Consider the following 21,399-nt stretch of genomic DNA (forward strand, 5'->3'; position numbering starts at 1 on the left):
ATCAGACTTCCTCCTTGGCTTCACCAGAGCGCGCTGCTTTGGCGGCTTTCTTTTCATCGAGCAGTTCTTGACGGACGCGCTCTTGCTCTGCGAGACCGGTCTTGGTGATTTCGTGGGACTTGCTGAGTTCCTTGCGTCGGATGAAAATGCTTAAGAAGCACCCGAAGCCGGCGATGCAGACGTAAAAGATCCATGCACGGCTCAGAGAGAATGTGAATGCCTCGAAGACGACAGCTTTCTGGGATGGTTTCAGAGTGTCGAGAAGGCTCCTGTCCGAGCCGGAGAAGGAGTTGGCAATCTCCGCGGCCTTTTCAGGACCGAGAGCTGCCACTAGTTTCGCAGATTGTTTGCCCATGACATTCTGGTAGACAACGCCACCAAGGACGACCGAGATGGAGGTTGATAGCTGACGGATGAAAGCGAAAGTTGCAGTTGCAGCTGCCATGTCGGATCCACGGACATTCGCCTGGAGTGCAACGAGAGGGGCCTGGAAGTTGGGACCGACGCCCATTCCAGCAATCAACTGGTAGATGATGATGCGTGGCCACGACGCATATGGCTTCAGGTCGATAAAAAGACCGAAGCCAAGGGTCATAAAGATCATGCCGAACCAGATGGCTGGCATATACAAGCCTGTCTTGCGGATGAAGATACCCGTGCAGGCCGAGAAGAGCGAGAGCATCAGAACTTGGGGCAAGCTGTATACACCACTCAGAATCGGACTAGCTTCCAGCACGGTCTGGAAATAGAGGGGCATGTAGTAAGAGCCCGAAATAAACACCATTGCGTGACACGACGACATCATCAACAGTACGATGTTGCGCTTGTCGTGGAAGAGACTCATCGGCATAATCGGATACTTGGCGAGTTTCCACTCATTCAAGAGAAAGAGGGCCATGACCACCACACCGAAGATGATCAGGCAAATGACCGTGGCGGAATCCCACGGGCGGCTGACACCACCAAACTCAAGTCCAAACAAGAACATGATGGTTCCTCCCACAATAGTCAGGGTGCCGATCCAGTCGAGGGCGCGCAGACCGGCGAGCAGGGGCGTCTTCGGGGTGTCAATCTTGAGCAAAAACAAGATGATCACAAAGGACAAACCACCGATTGGCACTGCGACGTAATGTTAGAGCTAGAAACAGACGAAAGTAAGGCCGAGAGTTGAAGACATACAGTTCAGGTAGAAACACCACCGCCAGGTGACGCTCGTCGTGAACGCACCCCCAATGATGGGGCCCAGGGCACCAGCAATGGCCCAAGTCGCCCCGAAGATACCATAATACATTGGCCGTTCCCTAGTGCGGGTCAGTTCTGACTTCGACCGCAATATAAATATATTGCATGCTCCTCACTCACCTCACACTGAACAGATCCGTCACACAAATATTTCCCAGCACGATCAGACCACCGCCTCCAACACCTTGGATGACACGACCCGCCAGAATCATGGGCAGATTAATAGCAAGGGCACAGACCAGGCTGCCGACCAGAAACAGGAAGTTGGCAACTAGCAGGACTGGCTTTCGCCCCCAGATGTCGCTGACTTTGCCCCAGAATGGCACGCAAGCTGCATTAGCCAGAAGATACGACGACGCCATCCACGAGTACCCGCTCTGAGATGCATGGAAATGTGCTGCCATTGTGGGTAGAGCGGTGGAGATGATCGTCTACCAGGTATTAGCGGACCATCGTCTATATCAATACCTTAAAAACGGAAATAGGAAACATACCATGTCAAGCGCAGCGAGGAACAGCGCCAACTGTCATCGCGTACATTGTTAGCTTTCAAATTGCAGCGCATTTCCCCAGATGGTCACGTACACATAGAGCCACCATGATCAGGGTGATCTTCTTCTTCCCCAGCTTCTGCGCCTGAGAGGGCACCCGGTCGAGCTTGTTCGGTGCTGCATCCTCCTCTGGCGCGCGCGGCGCATCGCCCTCCGCATCCCCGTCGACTTTGGTATCCACGATGGACTCGACATTGGTGAAGTCTCCTGAGGTGTCGGGGTGGGAGTCTACGGTGGGCTGCACCGTCTTTTCCACGTCCGCGACAGCATCGCTGCTGCTGTGGTGAGCGTTGGCGGTCATGATTTCTTGTTGCGGTCCCAAGGGCCGCTGCTCGACCGGAGGTGAAGATGTTGATACTTGACCAAGTATGCCTCCAGGTCGGTGCGCAAGCAGAGATAATAATATTAATATGTCTGAAGAATCACGGAGGTAACCACAGGCGCCCGTCTAAACCCCGCCGACCATTCTCTGACTCAAGGATATCTTTCTTTGGCGAATCTGGACCGGACGGTTGGCCGACAGCCGAACGCTATATGGGCCCCTGCGACGATCCGTTCGAGACGGCGGCCAGACCAACCAAGCAGTGCTTGAAAGTTGAAAGAGAATTCAATTGTCTGAGCCGGACGAGAAACAAGAAGAGAAGGAAATAAGAAGGGAAAGAAAATATTTATTCGATTGTTCGGGTGAAACTTGCGGTGTCCATGGCCACTCAAGCTAGAGTTTTACGACCTCGAGTGGAGAGGATCGAATGTAGTCTAGATACCCAGAAAAAACAAGCCCCCATCTCGGCCGTTCAAGGCGTGTCGAAATCTCCGGGGGCGGCAAGTGGGAGAGCTTCTTTTTTGCTTGTTCGTTCGCGGACGGAATCAATTAGCTTCTGCCGTAGATCGCTTTTGGTGGAGGCGCTGCATATAAACGGAGTAGGTTGGCGCTGTTTCTGCTGTATCGCCCCGGCTTTTTGTCTGGACCGGTGCCAACGATCGACGGTGGGACATGCTGCAGTTGATTCAATTAATGTCACAAGATATTCAAGAATGTCGTTGTGTGAGAACGAAGACGATCTGGGATGTTCTTGTCTTGACGTTGTTCGGCGTCACTGCTTCGCTGTCCGAAAACGGAAATGGCCGCCGAGCCTGACCAGTAAGTCCGATCGTTATTTAATATTGTACGTTCTATTATATCGTTGATCAATGCCAGTTCCGACATGGACAGTTTCATGTCATTATCCATTCGTTCTTTTACCGCCTGGTTGGCAAGTCGACTACTGCTCTACGCCGCGTAACTACTACTCTCTAGGAGCTTTCTACTGGTGAAGACATACAGCTATAGAACGGTGAATCTTCTCATCCTAATCCAGTATTGAATAAATTATGTCCGCTGGAAGAACAGATGCTCATTCATCTTCTTGCCTTTCATCTACTACTGACTCTTCCAACCCACAAAAAACAGCCAAGCTTCTTCTTCTTCTTCTCCACATGGCGGGCGTTGGGCCCGCAAGGAGGTTATCGGCGTTCGGCGTCGGCCGTTCGTGGAGACCGAATCTTGCTTATCGCTGATTGTCAATTTTTGTTTATAGATCCTGTCCACAATAATAATAATAATAATAATAATAATAATAATAATAATAATAATAAAATCGGTCAGATCAGGACAGCCAAAGCTATAGCGAAAGTTCTCTTTCGATTGTCCTGAGGCAATCATGTACTTGAACCGAGTCTACCTGTCGATGCCAACACTGCATGATGATATTCCCACAGATGACAGAGGACAAATCAGGGAACTTGTCAGCTTCATAAAGTCTATCGACCTCACCACTAGCTACTTCTTCGTAGGGATAAGAGCCGGTCATTATAAAGTAGATCAACGACCCTAGACCGAATATATCATCCCCAGATACTGGAGGAACATTCCAGTCGTAGCCGGGAGGTCGAAATCTTATCGCAGGGGTAGCTGATGGGTCTGAGCCGCATAGAGATGCACCGCCAAAGTCAGCAATTTTTAAATCCAGATGAGAGTCTAGGAGAAAGTTTCTTGGTGAGAGGTCGCAGTGTATAACGTTTAGGTTATGAAGGACCGTTAGTGCTTCGGCAGCTTGCCTGCTCCATCGAATGCGAAGTTGAAGAGTTATGTTCTGATGATTCTGCCGAATGTAGTCTCCGAGATTTCCGTTCTCTAGATACTCCAGCGTTAGACAGCATGTTTCTTCGTCCCAGCAGATTAATCTGGGCATGCGTGGATGATCTCCGATCATGACATATACTCGGGCCTCGACACGCATATTCCGGCGGTGATCCTTTTCCTCAGGTGGGCAGTATGGATTTGGAATGGGTGTCTTCATGACAGCGCCCGATGGTAATCGTTCCACGATGGCAGTCCCTCCCCAGGCTAAAATCTCCCCCTTAGTGACATATATGACTTCCCCATGACGTGGTGGTGGATAGTTGATAGATTCGGCGGAAACACATATGTAAGTGATATCATCAGGATAAGTCTTTGGTGGTTGACTCGTTTCAAGAGATGGCGTGGCCGTAGTCTAATAAAACAAAACGGTGAGACTAGAACTGACATTTTAAGTTGAGCTAGACTTACATTTTCTAGACCAGCTTTAACAAAGTTGCCTGAATGTCCAATATCCGCTTTCAGGGGTTGCTGCTCTATGGGACTGCTAGGAAGAGAGAGAAATATGCTCGCCCTGTTGGGAGTTGAGAGGAGGTGGTAAATGTTAGAGCAAATCGACCGTAGCCATGACCATAATGGAAACATGGTCGAAATAATGAGACTGTCAGTATCATTGAGATGCAAGATTTCAGATTTTAGGATGTACACTGATTGTCTTTAGTGACCCGACAGCCTTGCTGATGGTTAAACTATTCATATCGATGCCAGGCCAGATGATAGACCGCATCCCCTGCTCTGATCACGTGTTGAAACCGAGGGAGGCTTGCACTGGGTTGCTGTCAAGGTAATGAAACGAGATTAGCACGGAAAAGAACAAGAACCATTATTATATGAAGGAGACGATCGAATCATTATATGAAGTCTCCTGAGATCCCAATAGCCTCGTTTGTTAAACCCCTGGTGGATGGGTTGGTGGGCAGGGGGAAAATGGGTGAAAGTCGAGGACAAAGGCCCATTGCCATTCTACAAGGTGGTTAGCATAGACAATGAGTGAGCTTAAACGAGCAAGCAAGATCCGGTTAGTATTTCGACCCTGTCGAGAAAGCATCATGATGAGGTTTGCGATAATTTCCTGTCTGCCGTGGGGAATACTACGCTAATTAACTTCCAATGGGTCCTTGATGGCTGTGATAGTATTCTGTTAATGCAAGGATTCCTCGAGGTGCTTCGAGCAAACCCAACGCAAATGGCCGCTCCACGATTCAAGAGGCTGCCTTACAGAGGCTCTCTGGCGCGAATTCAAGGGTTCTGGGACCATCGTATGCCAGTTCTATACTACTTTATTTATTATCTCTTCAACTTGAATGATGCTAAACACCGTCTATATGTGTTCGGCGCATTTTTCGTTCCCTAAACCTCTATATTAACTATCAGATCTCTAAGGACATCTCCTTTTTGGTCTAGTCACTTCCGTCATTAACTAAGAACCAGACAAGGAGGGGCAGGGCAGATGTATTTAGCACCTGCACCTCCCGGGAGATTAGCAACTTAGCTTTCTTCCTCCTGAGAATCCATCTATCAGCACCGCTGGGATAGCAACTCTACCTTAAAGTGAGCACATTTCTGGAAGCCCCGTTCAATGGTCTTAGGTATATAAAAACACACGTGGTATGCTGAACCGTCCTTTTATATTTTATTTTCTGTTTGACCATCCCTGCTGAGATCGGCTTATCCATTCATCTGTCATATCGGCATCATGTTACAATGCAGATTGACACTCATCTTGGGCCGTAGATGGAGCCTTAAATAAACTCGATTGCGCAACGACGCGCATTCTGGCTCACCCAGACAAATGGGCGCATTAAGATCGTCATACTTATACATGGCTCTGTTGATCGCATAATATTTACCATCTTTCTTTCTCGACAATCAAGTCGTATTACGCCAGATGATTCGCAAGAAAAGTCATTGGGGAATCCTTTTGAGAGAAAATTCATAACGGCGAGTTATAATGTGCTCTTGAGGAAGAAAAGCAAGAAAGAAACGAATTTGGAAGAGGGCATTATTGAGCTTTAGGGAGCACTGGTTATAGAAATAGCAGTTCTGGGAACGCTCAAATGTCACTATCAGCACCTGCCTCCTCCGGTATTGGGGAACTATATCCGCTCCCAGCACCATGACAGGACTGCCACCTCCCCAGTTTATGGGATCCAAGCATTTATTTACTTTTCTTCCTGACTTTTCGAGTCCTAGGCATCGCCAACAACATGGATATGATCAGAGACTTTGTAACTGTCATGGTGGCGCTGACCTACGTTTTCGTAGGTATCCATATATTGTGACTGGAACGAGGGCAGCGCAGGTTGCGTGGAAGAGATGGGAGAAACGGCAGACAAAGATCTTGCCACGAGTATGGGACTCGGTGTTGGCGTTCGTCTACGCGATGGCCCGGCTCGAAACCATCTAGCATGGGGTAGAACTCGAGGCCTAGAGGCATATTATAGGCTAGTGGTTACTGCTGTATATATTGTTCATACGGAGGTATTATCCGTGGAGCGGTTTCGATGGGATACAGGTCGCCTTGCCGATCGTACCGTCAACCACTTTCGGCACCCAAGGCCCAGCGACACTACCTTCATGCTTTAGGACATGCATATAGTCTCGGGATGTGTTCGACGTTGAACGCCGCCCCCAGAAGTTGCGCGGTGTCTCTTATCGTTTCTCTGATGGTGCTGAGCCGGTCCGTGGGAAATCAACGCTGGAGAAGTATATACTTCGTAAGAGTCCTGCTTTTGATGACCTTACCTATCAGGATTTCCTTCCTTTGACGAACCTCCAGCATGGGGAACGAACCTCGCGTCGCCACAGGCTTGGGACGAGCTCAAAGCACAGATACAAGCGGGGGACGAAGATAATCTTTACTGTGACGACCGTTCTGACCGTGGCACAATGCAGCAAACCAAATATATCGTCCTGACTACACTGGAATCCTTGACTTCCCAATGCACAATGTTGCCGGGCGCATCCCGGACTGGGACGAGCGTCGCAGTAAGATCTGGCACGTTTATGAAAGAGGCCGGCTTCAAAATTATGCCCACGGAGGAGCAGGGGACCCCGTTCTACCGCTTCACAAATTACATCCTGTCTGCCATTATCGAGGCTGGCAAATCCCATGATGCCATAGCGGTTATATGTTGTCAGAATGTCAGATCACGGAAGCAAGAATGGGAGAAAAGCATTTGATACGGAAATAGGATCTTGGGACTTTGTGCATCGACGTCCGAAATCTGAACACAGAATGGAAAGATGAGGACAAGAACATTTGGCAGGGACGGCTTCGTCGACCTTTCCCCCGTTCCAGGATGACGCAATTCAACCAAGACTCGAAGACGCATTCCTTGGTTGCTTGAGGAACTCTATAGATATCCGGACTTTATCCTCTTCGGTCTAATACATCCACTTTTCAAGCTCTATTATATAGCATATGGGATAGCTGTAGCGCCCACCAGATAGTATCAATATTCAGCTCATTTGTTTTCCCTAAACACAAGCGGTCCTTTTCAAAAAAAAAAAAAAAAAAAAAACAAACCGATACTTCCAAGATGATATGGCGCAAAAAGAACTGTTACGTAAATCAAAGCAGGTTTTTACTATCACACCAGAGCTCTGTCCCATAATGTCTTCATTTCCGATCGTTATGGCTCTTAATCCGGCTACATACGAGTGGGTAATGCATACTCCGTGGAATCATTGATAGCTAAATGTCCTAGGACCCAACGATGCTTCCATGCGTCCTAATTCTAAAACACAACAGCGAGAGACTATTAGTTTGATACGTTAGAGAATCATTAACTAGTATCTCACAGAGTCGCGCTTAGGCATATCGAAATCCAGACAAAGTTCAGAGCGCTGATCCTGGATCTTCAAGGTTTGAGAAGTAGACACCAGCTGCCAGAACTGCCAGGAGAAGACCGATAAATCCAGCAGACTTCTCAGAAGCCAGAACGCTAGTAATACGGGAGTTCAGGGATGTTATAATGAAAATTTGCTTTCTCCATCCTACCTTGCTGGAAATGAAGCATGTGGGGTCGAATATCTAGACTTATTTGATGTATCACCTATAACTGCATACTTCCAGTCCTTAGAACAAGGAAGTATAGCGGCAATAGCAATGTTGGCCTATCTGAAGTTCTCGTTATGATGATTAGACTCGAAGGGATGGGAGATACGGTCTTCTTGCAAGAAATCTGTCGCCTACTTTCTATGATTATGTGTTGGCAGGTATGCTTCCAGTATCGTACGATCGATCGGTTCATGACGGTCACTGGTTAGAAGAGCTGATTCTCCCTTAGATCTACAGCAACACACCGACACATAATCGATCTTCAATGATCTTTAACTGCCTGAGTAGTCAAATTATAACTACATGGCTCGAAGAGTCGAATTTTATGGCCCTTTCCGTGGTCGATAAAACCAGCCGGGTTCCTGGGGCGGAGGGATATGGTGATATCGGCACCTCGGAGATCCCCAGACGTATCCAAATTTTGGAAAGCCACCACTGAAAGGTTCTGTATAATTACTATAGTAGATTATCTGTGGTGTAAAACTGTGTCAAGGACCAGTAGCTAAATTTCAAATGGCGGATGGGACAAAAATCTCAGTATAATCTTAAGTAGACATTCGCCATTTGACTTATACACGATTTGCCAAAAACTAAATCAAAAATCAAACCTTTTTTTTTCAATTTTTCTTTTCTGGCCCTGGAGTCTAGTAATATTAGAGTATCCCTTCCCATCGTACAGGCCAAAGACTCCAGTTTCTTTGTGGCTACGAGGCACACGATAATTCTCTATCCTTTGACCTAATACGGAAATTTATAGATCAATCTACAAGCGGGATCTACATAGCCAGCACCATGTAAGATTGAACTCTTCTACTGTCCAAAATCATGTTCCGCGAGGCAAACGTACTGTTGTTGCAATGACAGGTGCAACAGCAGCACCCATGAAAGTCAAGGCCCTTATTGCTCTCGGCCGGCTGAATCGTCCCGTCTGTTCGAAACGATCCTTATGAGATTGGAGCGGCCATGTCGTTGATGTTATGCGTACGATCAGCCAGCGCTTTTAGCGTATAGTCAGTCTCGTAGGTCGGCGTTTGTGCTCTCCCCACTTGGAAACCACGAGATGGGTCTCGATGTCATTGTCCCCTGCAGCATGAAGACGCTAGCTGCGATCAGTTCCAGTACTCGTGACGATTTGATCTCCCGAACAGGGGATGTTATGCTGAAAGAGCCAAGAAAAGCGATTCTGGTGACGAGGGGAACTTGTCCAGCTGTCGAGGAATGATATTCATAATAGCCATAGTAGTGCCGTGTGCTGTTCTACCAAAGTAGCGACATACCACTGAGCTCACGCGAGACGTTAGCAGCATAACGCTGAACCATCTCTCCAGGTCCCAAATAGGAAGTCTGCAATATTCGAGGAAGTTCGTCCAATGTCGGACCGCTTGCTCATCTCATCCTCCATCAACCACCATCCATCCCAGCTTTTTGCATCAACCGGGACATGGAATCTTGCATTGCCGAATCTCAAACGATGAACTACTACAGACTAGGCTCTACTTGCGAGGTTGCGCTTCGATGGGGACGTGTACGTGGAGACTACTAGCTAGTCAACTGTTTCTCCAAGTCCAAAGTCCAAACGAAGACAGGCGGCCCGCTTGCTGGCGGTAAATCCATCTCCACAAACCACGTCTTTTTGTCGACTCGCACAGCCCTCGCTCAACGAACTGGCCAGAAACGGCGTCAACTCGTTACCTCTGACTAATTCTGGTCTAGTCCATTAACTTATAACTATGAAGCTGTCATTGTCGCCAGGATGGGGCCAAATTCCTGCCGCCATTGGTGCACAGTAAGTGTCGTTGTGCGATACTACTAAGTTGCTGTTTTTCTTTTCTTTTCTTTTCAACCTTTGGCGTGTATATCCATGTTCTGTTGTTTTTTCTCTTTCTCTTCTTATCCCACGGCTGTTCAGAGCCGATCATCCGACAATTGCAAAGATAATATTTGACGGCAAAGACCTAGAGAGAAAAGGAAGGATACGAAGACAGCTCTGTCGACAAGGGACCGTTGTAGTGCCACTGCCTGCGGGTCTACTCGTCCCTAATCGGGATGTGTTCGGTGATAATGAAGAATGATGCTACCGGCGCCAGGATCTATTTCCACTTCTGGGAGGCGGCGGTCAGCAAACTTTCTCAAAACCAGGGACTGCATGCCACCACGTCGAGATCCTGGATTACGATAAGCAGGGGAGATTGCAGGCTGTTCATCGGCATCAGGGTCGTTCGACTGTGCATTCTCGGCCCCATGCTTGCTGCCGAAGCTTGAGATGAATGATCATTATATTAATATTATCACTAGAGACAACCAAGCATTCGTGTGTTTAGCCCAGCCAGAAAGGTTAAACAGACCCTCATTTTAATTTAACCCCGACCTCCGACTAGATGGAGAGGACGGTAGGACGACCGAAGGTTTCCGCGCTAATTCGCTGCATTCATATCGGTTGGCCAGAGCATGTCACCGACTGTTGAATACCTTCCAGAAATGCAAGAATTGCCTAGAACAGACAATCTAGCGAGTCGGAATGAAGCGACTCTGGTCGTGTCTGCGACTCTGCGTACCCTAGCAAAAGCCTGCGGCCAGAAAAAAAAGAGACGAGACTTCCGAGATTCGTCAGCAGAAGTGACTAGACTCGTGGCCTGCCGGCGCCAGCTTCGGTAGTCTAGCAAATCTCCGGGTTTTGGCCCGCGACGACAGACATCAGGCTTGTTCTTAACTTGCGCCTCCCGATGTCTCGTGGGGATCCAATACCATGCCGCGGGTGCCAGACAATCTCCAGACCCAGGGTTAGCGAGACGCTAATACCTAGATTGGCAAAGATAGAAAAGCGAAGCGCCTTTCCGGAAGACAGGAAGGGCCTTCTATCGGTACCTTAGAGAGTCTATATGGTACATAGCTGTCGGGGGTCCGATGTGATCACACATGGCGGCGGCATCCACCAAGCCGCTGCGGCGCTGCAATGAAGGGCCAATCCAGAAATTGACGTCAGGTTCAACATGCTCAGCCCCAATCACTGGCGCTATCTGCCCGTTTGGAGCTCATTCGAAACCACCAACACGCCCAAAAAAGAAATGTTTTCTTTTAAATGGACGTGGACTACGGCTAACCTAGCCGTGACCAGCACGGAGTCTTACAATAATGAGTCGAGAACATAATTTTAAACAGAAAAGAAAACTATAAGCCTGGGTCAGCGCCAACTAGACACGTCTTCTCCCTCGCCTTCTGGGCTTTCTCGCTTCCTCACCCCCACTGGGTTGTCCCGTAAGTTGGGATTCTTTCTCATAGTCCTAGACGACGAACTCCCAATCTGTCCTGTGCGGCCCCCTCTGCGCGGGGTTCACGTATCAGGATTGTGCTCATATCCGTGTTAGCGCCCAGCGTCTGGTGCATGAAATCACTGTTGTGACGGTCCAATCTGCGTGTCTATCCTCGACTTCGGCTTCTGATTCGATCTTCTCTGGGCCTCAAAGTCTACGCGGCATTTCGTGCTCGGAGGATCCTGTTCGGAGGATTTCTTGTCGAGCTTCACCCCTGCGGAAAGGTTCCGCCAGGGTGCTGGTGCAACCCGAACAGGGAAACTCATTGCAAGCGGCCTTGACTGTCATCTGCTGGTATGGTACGATTTTGCATGTGTTTTGTTCTCGTCGTCATCAGGGAGACTCGAGCCGCTGACCACGGAGCAGCCCTGCCGGCATGAGACTTTGAGCTCCACTCGCCTGAAGGTCTAACGCGCAATCGCGCTCCAGATTCCGTCTCGTTTGAGCGTTCATCAGGCCAGGTGGGCAAAGGGTTCTTTGGACGTTCGATAGGGATTCGATAGCGTCGATAGCTCTCCACCGGCCTTTTACAAAGCGGTCCCGGAGGCAAGAGGAAGAGAGGAGAGAGGAGAAGCCGGGTGAGCTGACGAGGGCAAAGCAGAAGGGCAAGACTACTACACTACTATCCCTAAGGTAAGTCGACACTAAAAACATCCGACAGACGCTGTCCCGATCGGGAAACCGATGGATCCTCACTCGCTCTTTCCTTCCGAAGTTTGAATAGCGTTATCGGTCTTGCCCTAAAGAAGCTAGTGTCCTGGGCGCCTGCCAGATCGAGGCAGTTGCTCTTTCCCCAAGTGTTCTGTACATACTGTCATACATACTACTATCTACTACTAAAAACCCCCCCGGCTACGCCTTCCTTTACCCACTGCGGCGATCCGCCCATCGTTCCAGATCTGTTTTGTTCCTGTCAAACAGCCTGGAGCTTGAACCGTTCTGGGGCCCTTTTTTATTCTGCCAATGCCCCCCCCGGTCGAGCCTCATGGTTCTTGGTCATCTATCTCCATGTGCCAACTATACAGGTTTGGAACAGTTTCATGCCTTTGACTTAGCGGTTTCCTATGTCCCTGCATATACCTATTCTATGAACTATATTATATAGTTCCGATGCATTGATAGTGACTCGTTCCTTCTTCTGTATCACCATCCAGCATTTCTTTTTCTTTTTCTTTTTATTGAGGGGGCACAGCTACCTGTATATCCTATTTTCTGTTGGTATCTGTCGTCACCAGGACCCCGTCCCGGTCCCATATGACTTGCGCTCATGTTGCTCACATTGAAGCCGCCTAGTCAGAACGGGATCAAAGGCCCCCATGAATACTCCATCGTCCGGCAGTCCATTCCTACCTCACGGATCTCCTCCACTCCCCCAGCTGCTGAGCGCACAACTCCGCCTGCGTCAGCGAAACGGGCACCAGAACGGACTATGGACACGGCGCGCAGAGGACTTCCTCCTCCGTCGTCGATGACCCTTCCTCCTCCGGACGCGGGTCTGCCTGCCATGGCTCCTATGGGTCAACTGCCTCCGCCTCCGCCCCAATGGCAAAATGCGGACGATTCGATGCGCAATTGGCTTCAATCAAAGGCAGAAGAGGATCGCAGAAGGCAGGAGGAGGAAAGGACGCGGCAGGAGAGCATCAGGCTGGAGCAGCGCAAAATCGAGCAAAGTATATTGCGAGAATCCGTCCAGGCTGGAGTGCCACCGCATTTGATTCCACTGATATTTACTGGCATCGCTGGAGGAGGCACGTCAAACGCGACATTGGAATTGATCCAGCACTTTATTGCTCAAACGACTGCTCAAACACAGGCACTGCAACCATCACAGCTTCCGCCAACTCAGCCGCCGCCGACGCTGCCTCCACCGCCCCCTGCGGTGCAACCCGCACATCAATCGCCTCTCCAACCAGAGGTCCGTCGGGATAACCGAACTATCCCTCCTAATCCATATGGCGCGCAGGCGGTTGCCAGTCTCTCGCAGCAAACCGTGCCGGTATCGCCTCCACAGCACCTATACGGCCATGGTCGTTCATTGCAGGGCCCCCCAGCTGATACCCGAACCCAACCGACATCAAGTCTCTCACGCCTTAACACAGCTGAAATGCACATCCACCCTCCTCCCGCAAACATGGGGGCAGCACAGTATCCGCCAGGTCCTCCTCAACTTCCGCCAGTTTCGGTAAAGCAGGAATCGCAGCAGCAACAAGCGTCGCCGTCCATATATTTCCACCATTGGGTACCTCCGGGTCACTCGCAGCCAAACACGCCATCAGGGAGAAGTACACAAGACTCTTCTCCTTACTCATCACACCCACAGTCGCATCTCCGTTCGGAATATCAGAATTCTCCAGGGAGGAAGCGAAAAGCCCAGGGAGCTCATCAGCCGGCACCCGCACCTTCTTCTCGCGCGGCTGAGTTGTCTCCAGCGATATCGCACAGGTCGTCTCCTAGACAAACAACTCCCGGGAGCACCAGCCGCCGGTCAGGTTCAGCCGGTCATCTGCGACAACGAAGTGATGGTCCTGCAACGCATGAATCGCGTTATCGGGAGTTGCGCGAAGCCGAAGAGAGAGCACCAGCTCCTAGATCGACTCCCCCAACCGGAGGGTCAAGTATCAATGCTGGAGTGGAGCGGAGAGACCAAAGGCACGAGAGCTCTGGGGCTTCTACTGAGGTGATTGAAACGGAAAGACGCGGGGACCGTGAAAGTGAAACCCAGCAATCTCGTTATCCGGAGATCCATCATCGCGAGCAGCCGTCCAATTCCTACTCGTCTTATTCCCATCCCCGAGAGGCTGGTGTGTCTACTGAGCCACCAACCACGACTTCAGCGCCTGCTCCGGAGAACCGACCTCCTGAACCACCTCAAAGCACCATGGGACCACCTTCCACGAGGTGACATTGACTTCTCTTCGTTACTTTTGTTTTAACAGTCAGATTTGTCTCTTCCGCCTCACCTGTTGCATTTCTGATAGGCTCTGAAAACTCTGTTTCCTTCGCATAGATGAGTATATGACACCCCTTTCCCCTAGACATTTGATGGAAGATAGAAAATGGGCATGATGGCGCTGTTTGAGCGTGTGATGTGATATTCTCTGTCAGCGGTCTCGTCCGGGCGGCTTTCGTTTGTCTTTCCTTATTTGTGATCTACTCTTGGGTGGAAGCTTTGCATAGACATGCTCATTTTCCTTTTTAGTCATGGTATCCACACATCATCGGCTGGATCGATGCATTTACATGTCTATATCAGATTGACGCTTCTCTTTTCTTTTCTCAATGTAAGAAGTTCAATATCTGGACACGAGAGTGCTCAGTGAACAGATGTATGAGACGATATTACTTGTTCCACGTAGACACAGTATCAATAACAAAGCTCAATATTGCAACTGAGCGCGGGGCAGCAACCGTAAAGCCTTGCATGGCTGTTCAACTAACGCAGAATTTAGTAAGGTACCGTGATGAGTATGCATTATCATTATTTCCGAAGCCCTCGCAGCATATCAAAGTGCACACACGGAGAGACGTCATGTCCTTTATGTTAATCGTTTCAACCGATATTCCTCAGCCCCGAACCAGGGAGGAGTCCAGACGAGAGGTGCATTTCTCCAACCTTGCCAGGTCTTCTGATGTCTCAATTCTCGCTCGAGAGCGCGCGATCGTCGACTTCGCTCTTTATTGTTGCGAGCCTGCTTCCTTTCCTCGGGCGTCTTTCGAGAGAGGAGTTTTTTAAAAAATCCCATTTCGTTTCGTTCGTTATCAGATACTCTGTTTCTGTGATCTGCGTTGGTGGGGGGGTTGTTGTTAACTTTTTCGAGATCTGATTTATGGATGAATGAGGTTGAGGGGAGACTAAGTAGGTAGGTACCTGGTTTTTTTTTTTTATCTTTTAGTGGATATCACTTTATGCAATCGGATAGGATGGGTAGATAAATCTATAGAATAGATGACACTCTCACCGGGAGCTAGACATATAAAAGGTCATACATTCTTTTCCCCCCTTTATGAAGCTGAAATGGGTGATATATACCCCACACTGCACTGCCAGGTGATCTGCATATACTTAACGCATGAGGCTGGCGGCGGGTTGTGCTCCTCGTTGAACGTCTTTTCGATGCGGACGCTTGAAATGCAAGGCTGTTTCGAGGGAAGATCATGAAGTAGATAGTCATGAGAGTGCGATATTGTCCCAGACGAGAGTTATTAAAATGCCCTGCCTGCTGATGAGGGGATGATCACGAGATGCGGTCGGTTAAGTAAGTAGCTTTTGGCCCCCAACCGAGCTGAGCCTCAGTGTTGAATGTGAGTGTAGATTATTTGTCTGTGATGTAATTAGTCAATCAATAACGAACAGCTTCTGGTCTGGAAAGATTTGATTCGGTTAGGTATAAGTGTTTTTTCTAGTTTATGGGTTGATTTAAGGGGGGAAAGTACGACGAGATAAGTATGTAGATGTTGGTGAGATTGACTGTTGGACATGATGCGCGTAGATTTCCAGCAGAACAACACGGACAAATTCCGTAGGAAGTATTCGATGCCTTAAGACCGTGGTGCCTAACTTCGCCTATGAAAAGTACTTAGAGTATTGAGCCCGTAAATACTGAAGTTCCCAATTAGGCTAACAATAAACATGTCTAATCAACAAACAGTTACTTTGCAAAACTATGACTTCAATCTATTACCCGAAGAATATGATTTAGAGATGCTAATCACCCCGCAAGAGGCCGGAAATGGATCACATCAGATAAATCATGCGATGTATGAGGGCTATCAACGGAGCCTGCCAGGCCCAGGTTAACAGCCGGTAAGCATTCCGTGCGACTCGATAAGAAAGAGAACCTCCCTTGAAGTATATAGCTTGCGCGTTGGCTCCAGTTACTAATTGATCTTCATGTATATGCCTCCCTTGATAATGAGACTGCTATACCATACCCTACCGAAGCCTCAGAACCCCTGTGCCCGGCACGCAGTCAGAGATCGCTGCGCCGGTCCGATTTCTCTGTTGACGCTTACAGCACAGATCCACTTTACGGTACGTGGGTAAATAAAGCCGTCAGAAATGTGATACTCTGCAATATCAAGACCCAAAGATTCTTGATGTCATGCAAAATGTCCGTGCTGTGCCGCCGCTGCCGCCCTTTACATATTATATTACACGTCCCCTCGCCATGATGTGAGCGTTACTTGTGTAACCGCCAAGTTCCCTTGCATCGGGGAATATCACTCTGCGAGTACGAACATAAACCACATGGGAGAGAGTGGGGGTGGTGGCTTTGCTGTCTCAAATCCCCGAGATTATGTTGACAGCTGTGACTGTGCGAATGCAGTTATGCAATAAGCCTAGAACACAGGGAACCAGCGAAATTTTCTGTGATACAACATCGGGGACGCCGATGGTAATGTGCAATTGGGCATTGATATGGCATGTAAAAGAAGTTTGTTATTGTGTGAATGCTGAGACTCGTTGCCAGCTGGATCTAGATCTAGAGGATCTCTTTTAAGGTTTTGGATTCTACTCTAGATTCAGTATTGAGTTCTGGCTTGTCCTGTAGTTGCCAGTAGCGGAACTGCAGCAGGCGCAAGAGATATATCCCGAGGGATGGGAGTGGGCTCTTAACCTTTCATAAGCTTGTGTCAAAAACGTATGTGGCTTATCTGCGACAGGTTCGATTCAGAAACTACGTATTCCTAGCTAATAATCCTATAGTCTTCGAATTTGTCTCTGGCCAGTGAACTGGCATATACGTCATAAAAAAAATATCAAGAGAACAATAATGTACTGTACAATTTCATTAGGTTCTAAAATTAACCTCGTTGAGGGGGTATTATATGCGAACATATATGGTATGCTCATGGAAATAACAACGAAGAAAAGTCAAGGGTATGTTCAAAGGACGCACAAAAGCGCAATTTATGCTTTTGTTTCTGCGTTGTTCTGGCCTGACGTAGCCTCAGGGACAGCAGATCCATGAGTAGGTTCGTCTTCACTCGTATCATTTTCGCTTACAGCTTTCGCCTTTTCTTCAGATCTGACACTCTTCCACTCAAGGAAGAGCGTTGAGACAAAGGCAGCTCCGGCTGTGACAATGCATGCGATCAGGACTTTCTGGACGGCGCCGTTGTAAATTCCAATGAGAGCTGGAAGAGCGCGCGGAGGTACCGTAGAGCGGAATCGTGTAGCACCGGCTGCGATGACTTTGGCGATATCGACTCCAGGGAGCTTGTTCGACTTAGCAGCTCTGATTATCTCACCGTTGAGAATCGTGTTTCCAACCGATACGAAGACGGCGCCTCCTAAACTCTGAAAGCAGGTCACAGCAGCAGTCGCAATAGGCACCTGGTCTATGCGAAGTACTCGCTGAACAGCAATGAAGCCTTGCTGGACAGCCATGCCCAGTCCAGCTGAGGCAAGGATCTCATATCCGACCCATTTGGCCGTAGACGTGTGAGGTTGCAAAGTACTCAACAGGCCGCAACCAACTGTCGCTATTGCGCAACCAAGAATAGCTGGTGGCGCAAAGTATCCGGTCACTGTAACGACAACACCGGTGATAATTCCGATAATTGCATTTGCCAAGGTGTAAGCAAGCATGTCAACACCCGAGGAAGTGGCAGATGCTCCTTTGATAGCCTGGAACCAGATGGGAAGGAAATATGCGTGCATGAGCATAGTGGCATAAATGCAGAATGCCGCGGCGCAACTGGCCAAGACACTGCGTTGCAGCAGGATGCTTGGAACCATCAGAGCGCGGTCTTGCATGTACCATTGCCATCCCAAAAACAAGACGAGTGAGACTCCAAAACCAGTTAGCAGACCAATGATCATCGGGTCAGACCACGGAATGCCCTCGTCATTGTATTGTAGAGCCAGGAAGAGCATGATGAAGGTGCCCAGAAGTAGCACATTTCCGACAAGGTCGAGCTGCAAAATCCGTCGCCAGACCGGTAATTTCTGGGACGGGCGTTTGGTGGCTTTGAAAAAGAAGAAAATCGCGACCAAGGTAACACCGCCAACGGGCAGGTTGAAGTAAAAACTACAAGTTGTTAGAATGCCTAGCAAATCTCAGAAATTTGGGGACCAAACTTACCACCAGCGCCAGGTTACCAGCCCCGTGAAAACACCACCTAGAAGTGGACCGACTGCGGCACCGATTCCAAACCTGTCGTCATATTAGAAGCTGCTGCTACTACTTGGACGCGGTGTACTCACATCATTCCCACCGCAGCAGTGTATAGAGGCCGCTTATCCAACGGCACACAATGGGCCACAACAATGAAAGACCCCGTCAAGATACCAGCGCTGCCCCATCCTGCAATTGCTCTTCCCACGATCAGCGCGGGCGAGTTTGGCGCAACAGCGCATACTAAGCTTCCCAGCTCAAAGAAAACGAGAGATTGAAGAAAGGTCCATTTTATATCGAAAAGAGTGTATATGCGTCCGTAGGTGGGCTGCAGAGCACATGCTGCTAGCAGATATGCAGACCCGTACCAGCCTACGGAGCTTGTCGAGTTGAAATCATTGGTGATTTGGGGGATGGCCTGCGATAAAAGATCGAGTGAGTTATAAGTCATTAAAGCATCAGGATGAATGTTTCATACCGTTGTGACGATTGTTCGGTCCAAGGAAACGAGAAAGACTGAAAGACAGATGCCGATAGTGATCAAACCAAGCGCCAGAGGGCCTGGATACTCTTCTCTCCGCTTCTCATTGCCCACCTCTTCTTCAGTCTCCTGAGGCGCGACACCTCGTTCCAGGTCACTGTTGCCAGCAGGCTCCCTCTGTTCCTTCGACGCAACAGGCATCAAGGTGGGTGTAGAGGATGTCCTGTTGTCTACTACTTCTTTGACTAGCTCATCGATCTTGGAGTCCCGTCTGGAATGGCCCTCGGGCTTGGGCGTGGAGGGACCTAGCACAGAGTCTCTCTTCGAGGCGTTCTCAACTTCGGTCAAGGCGTCGTCAAACTGTCCCTCCTCCCACTCGCACTCTGTATGCTCCTCGACCGCTGTCAGGTACTCCGGAGACTGTGACACCCGCCCATCATCTAGGATGCGTTCTGTGCTGGTGACAGCCCCACCAGATACCATGATGAGGTCCTTCCTCTGCGGGTTATTATATTACCAATGCTGAGGAGCAAACAAGAGCAGAAAGAACCAGAAAAACAAAATCAAAGAGGTTGGTACAGCTCATCCAGCAGTGGAGTACGGGAAAAGAAAAGGCACGAGGGACTGAATATGAGTTCACCCGGATCGAGGGGCATATACAAAGTGGGAAGTATAGGGCTACGCGAGGAGCAGACAAGATGGCAGGGAATACGATACCCTGCCGACAGCTCTCATTATTGGAAATTGGATTGGACTTTTTTTGGGGGACGGCGCAGATCCAGGACAAGCATTGCCGCTGGAGGAGCAGGTTCGTATAACCGTGAATGTTACAGACCACCCAGGGATGCAATACTGGCTCCCCACGACGCACCCGAAAGGGCTACGCAATAAAGCCATGACGAAGCAGGCAGCCAGGCAAGCCGTGGAAAACTATTTACAGCTAGAGCTAGGCGACCCTCACATCACCACATCACGGTCCCAGCTGTAAGCTCCAGAATCTCCACAACCTTTTGATATCGCTGCAAGGGAATGACAAATCCGACAGTTCGGGGTTTTTCCTGCATCAGCTTTCCGATCATGGATTTCCTTTTAGGTGTGTGGAGGTATCAATAATCAATACTGGTACTTGACCTGGCGAGCGTGGCTTTCGCGAACCAACGGGTGGCTTAAAAAAGAAAAGAGCTAGGGACCATGATCCACCGTAGGCGTGTGCGAACTAGGAACGGTGGAGCTGTCCGAATATCCGGATATACAACAGGTCTAAAATTTAGCCATGAGGAAACAGGGAATCTCGATGGAGCATTTCGTCGGGAGTCCACTTCCACGGCAGCGAGTTGCTATCGTGATAACCTCGGACACTCCGAATCTGGGGCTTGATGAGGACCATGGAAAAGGTGGACGGGCAAGGGTTGTACTCCATACGACAGCGATATCAGATTGCCAAGTGTGGCATTCTGGGGGTGTTGACGAGATCCGGGGAGGGAAGAAGGGCCAATTAGTGGCAGGGAGAAATGCAAGGCTGAGAGGAGGTCGAGATAAGGCACAAAACAAAAGTTCCCATTGTTCGCTGACCATACCAATACAGGACCGTATTGTACCGCCACCGTCACATCGTTACAACCATCCGAGATCTTACCCGGTCCCTGACTAAGGGTAATTAATTAAGTTAGTTGAACTAGTGAACTAGTTTACAATGAATTATCAACCAACTGACTTGCGTATTGTGTTGGTATTGATCTACACAACCACCGCGTGCTTGCTGTCATTCCCCCTCTCTTCGATCCATTGTTCCCCATCGGCACCCCGTCTGTCGGGCCCGCTCTCGTCCAGTCGCTACAAATGACCGGTGTCGGTATCAGATCCGGGAACACTGACTTGGCTATGATCTCAGTGTTGTTCATGGTTATTTTGTTCTACTGTATACCAAAGTTATTGCTTATCGCAGAGTTGACATGGCAAAGCCCGATTGATGCAAACTCGCGACGCCCATCCCGTATACACGGGCCAAATATAGCTAGGCTAAAGCGTAGTCATGCAAGGTATTCGAGAAAATGAGGACATCCTAATCTTTCGCGTTATCAGAGAGGGTGGACGATATCTGGGGGGGCACCATACGAGCAAGAACTTCCCGTGTAATCATCCTTTTTTTCTCTCTCTCCTCCTCGAAGTCAGATCAGAGTCAGGGACTTGCCCACGCTCCACGGGAAGGGATGTGGATACAACAACTGTGCCTTGATCGACTTCATTGGCGTCCAAAAGGATTACCTAGTACTGTACACTTGAAGTAATCGACCGAATTAGATGGTCTGGATCTAGACACCCTCGACCCGCGTGCTGACGCCGGAGATTCCGTTTGGCATGTCATCCCTATGGGTTGTGGGCCAAGGATTGTGAATGTCTCAGTGATGTATGCTGCTCCGCTCATCATATCGTTCTTGTCGCCTTGTTCGA

At 49.2% G+C, this 21,399-nt stretch overlaps 6 protein-coding genes across 6 annotated transcripts; 3 read left to right on the forward strand and 3 right to left on the reverse strand.

Moving 5' to 3' along the window:
• Position 1: 1 nt before the first annotated feature.
• On the reverse strand, positions 2–2,094 carry C8Q69DRAFT_401504 (major facilitator superfamily-domain-containing protein; the record flags this gene model as incomplete). The annotated part of the gene is made up of 5 exons (XM_028627930.1): positions 2–1,119; positions 1,180–1,301; positions 1,363–1,673; positions 1,737–1,766; positions 1,828–2,094. The coding sequence occupies 5 exons, from the start codon at positions 2,092–2,094 to the stop codon at positions 2–4; spliced, it is 1,848 nt and encodes a 615-aa protein (XP_028485964.1).
• A 1,310-nt stretch (positions 2,095–3,404) lies between these two features.
• C8Q69DRAFT_464831 (kinase-like domain-containing protein) lies at positions 3,405–4,654 on the reverse strand. The gene is made up of 2 exons (XM_028630451.1): positions 4,384–4,654; positions 3,405–4,327 (listed from the first exon to the last, which is right to left on the reverse strand). Exons 1-2 carry the CDS (start codon positions 4,555–4,557, stop codon positions 3,455–3,457), a joined length of 1,047 nt encoding a protein of 348 aa, XP_028485965.1. The 5' UTR covers positions 4,558–4,654; the 3' UTR covers positions 3,405–3,454.
• Positions 4,655–6,022: 1,368 nt separating this feature from the next.
• Positions 6,023–7,305, forward strand: C8Q69DRAFT_498007 (hypothetical protein). The gene is made up of 3 exons (XM_028632291.1): positions 6,023–6,453; positions 6,572–6,689; positions 6,752–7,305. The coding sequence occupies exons 1-3, from the start codon at positions 6,289–6,291 to the stop codon at positions 7,153–7,155; spliced, it is 687 nt and encodes a 228-aa protein (XP_028485966.1). The 5' UTR covers positions 6,023–6,288; the 3' UTR covers positions 7,156–7,305.
• Positions 7,306–8,700: 1,395 nt separating this feature from the next.
• Positions 8,701–9,268, forward strand: C8Q69DRAFT_464838 (hypothetical protein). The gene has a single exon (XM_028630452.1). It carries the CDS (start codon positions 9,096–9,098, stop codon positions 9,255–9,257), a length of 162 nt encoding a protein of 53 aa, XP_028485967.1. The 5' UTR covers positions 8,701–9,095; the 3' UTR covers positions 9,258–9,268.
• A 3,038-nt stretch (positions 9,269–12,306) lies between these two features.
• Positions 12,307–14,614, forward strand: C8Q69DRAFT_240393 (hypothetical protein). Its single transcript, XM_028626482.1, has one exon. It carries the CDS (start codon positions 12,614–12,616, stop codon positions 14,246–14,248), a length of 1,635 nt encoding a protein of 544 aa, XP_028485968.1. The 5' UTR covers positions 12,307–12,613; the 3' UTR covers positions 14,249–14,614.
• Positions 14,615–17,257: 2,643 nt separating this feature from the next.
• On the reverse strand, positions 17,258–19,431 carry C8Q69DRAFT_444061 (major facilitator superfamily domain-containing protein; the record flags this gene model as incomplete). The annotated part of the gene is made up of 4 exons (XM_028628972.1): positions 17,258–18,380; positions 18,435–18,506; positions 18,557–18,885; positions 18,946–19,431. 4 exons carry the CDS (start codon positions 19,429–19,431, stop codon positions 17,258–17,260), a joined length of 2,010 nt encoding a protein of 669 aa, XP_028485969.1.
• Between the last annotated feature and the right edge of the window lie 1,968 nt (positions 19,432–21,399).

This window comes from Paecilomyces variotii (assembly GCF_004022145.1).
Source record: "Paecilomyces variotii strain CBS 101075 chromosome Unknown C8Q69scaffold_4, whole genome shotgun sequence".
Classification (NCBI taxonomy): Eukaryota; Fungi; Ascomycota; class Eurotiomycetes; order Eurotiales; family Thermoascaceae; genus Paecilomyces; species Paecilomyces variotii.

Excerpts from the sequence above, each read along its gene's own strand:
- C8Q69DRAFT_464831 (XM_028630451.1), bottom strand. The coding sequence starts at position 4,557 with ATGTTTCCATTATGGTCATGGCTACGGTCGATTTGCTCTAACATTTAC. Across the intron at positions 4,328-4,383 it reads TTAAAGCTGGTCTAGAAAAT|ACTACGGCCACGCCATCTCT; the intron begins GTAAGTCTAGCT and ends TTGTTTTATTAG.
- C8Q69DRAFT_498007 (XM_028632291.1), top strand. The coding sequence starts at position 6,289 with ATGGGAGAAACGGCAGACAAAGATCTTGCCACGAGTATGGGACTCGGT. Across the intron at positions 6,454-6,571 it reads TATATATTGTTCATACGGAG|TCTCGGGATGTGTTCGACGT; the intron begins GTATTATCCGTG and ends ACATGCATATAG. Across the intron at positions 6,690-6,751 it reads GCTGGAGAAGTATATACTTC|CATGGGGAACGAACCTCGCG; the intron begins GTAAGAGTCCTG and ends ACGAACCTCCAG.
- C8Q69DRAFT_464838 (XM_028630452.1), top strand. The coding sequence starts at position 9,096 with ATGGGTCTCGATGTCATTGTCCCCTGCAGCATGAAGACGCTAGCTGCG.
- C8Q69DRAFT_240393 (XM_028626482.1), top strand. The coding sequence starts at position 12,614 with ATGTTGCTCACATTGAAGCCGCCTAGTCAGAACGGGATCAAAGGCCCC.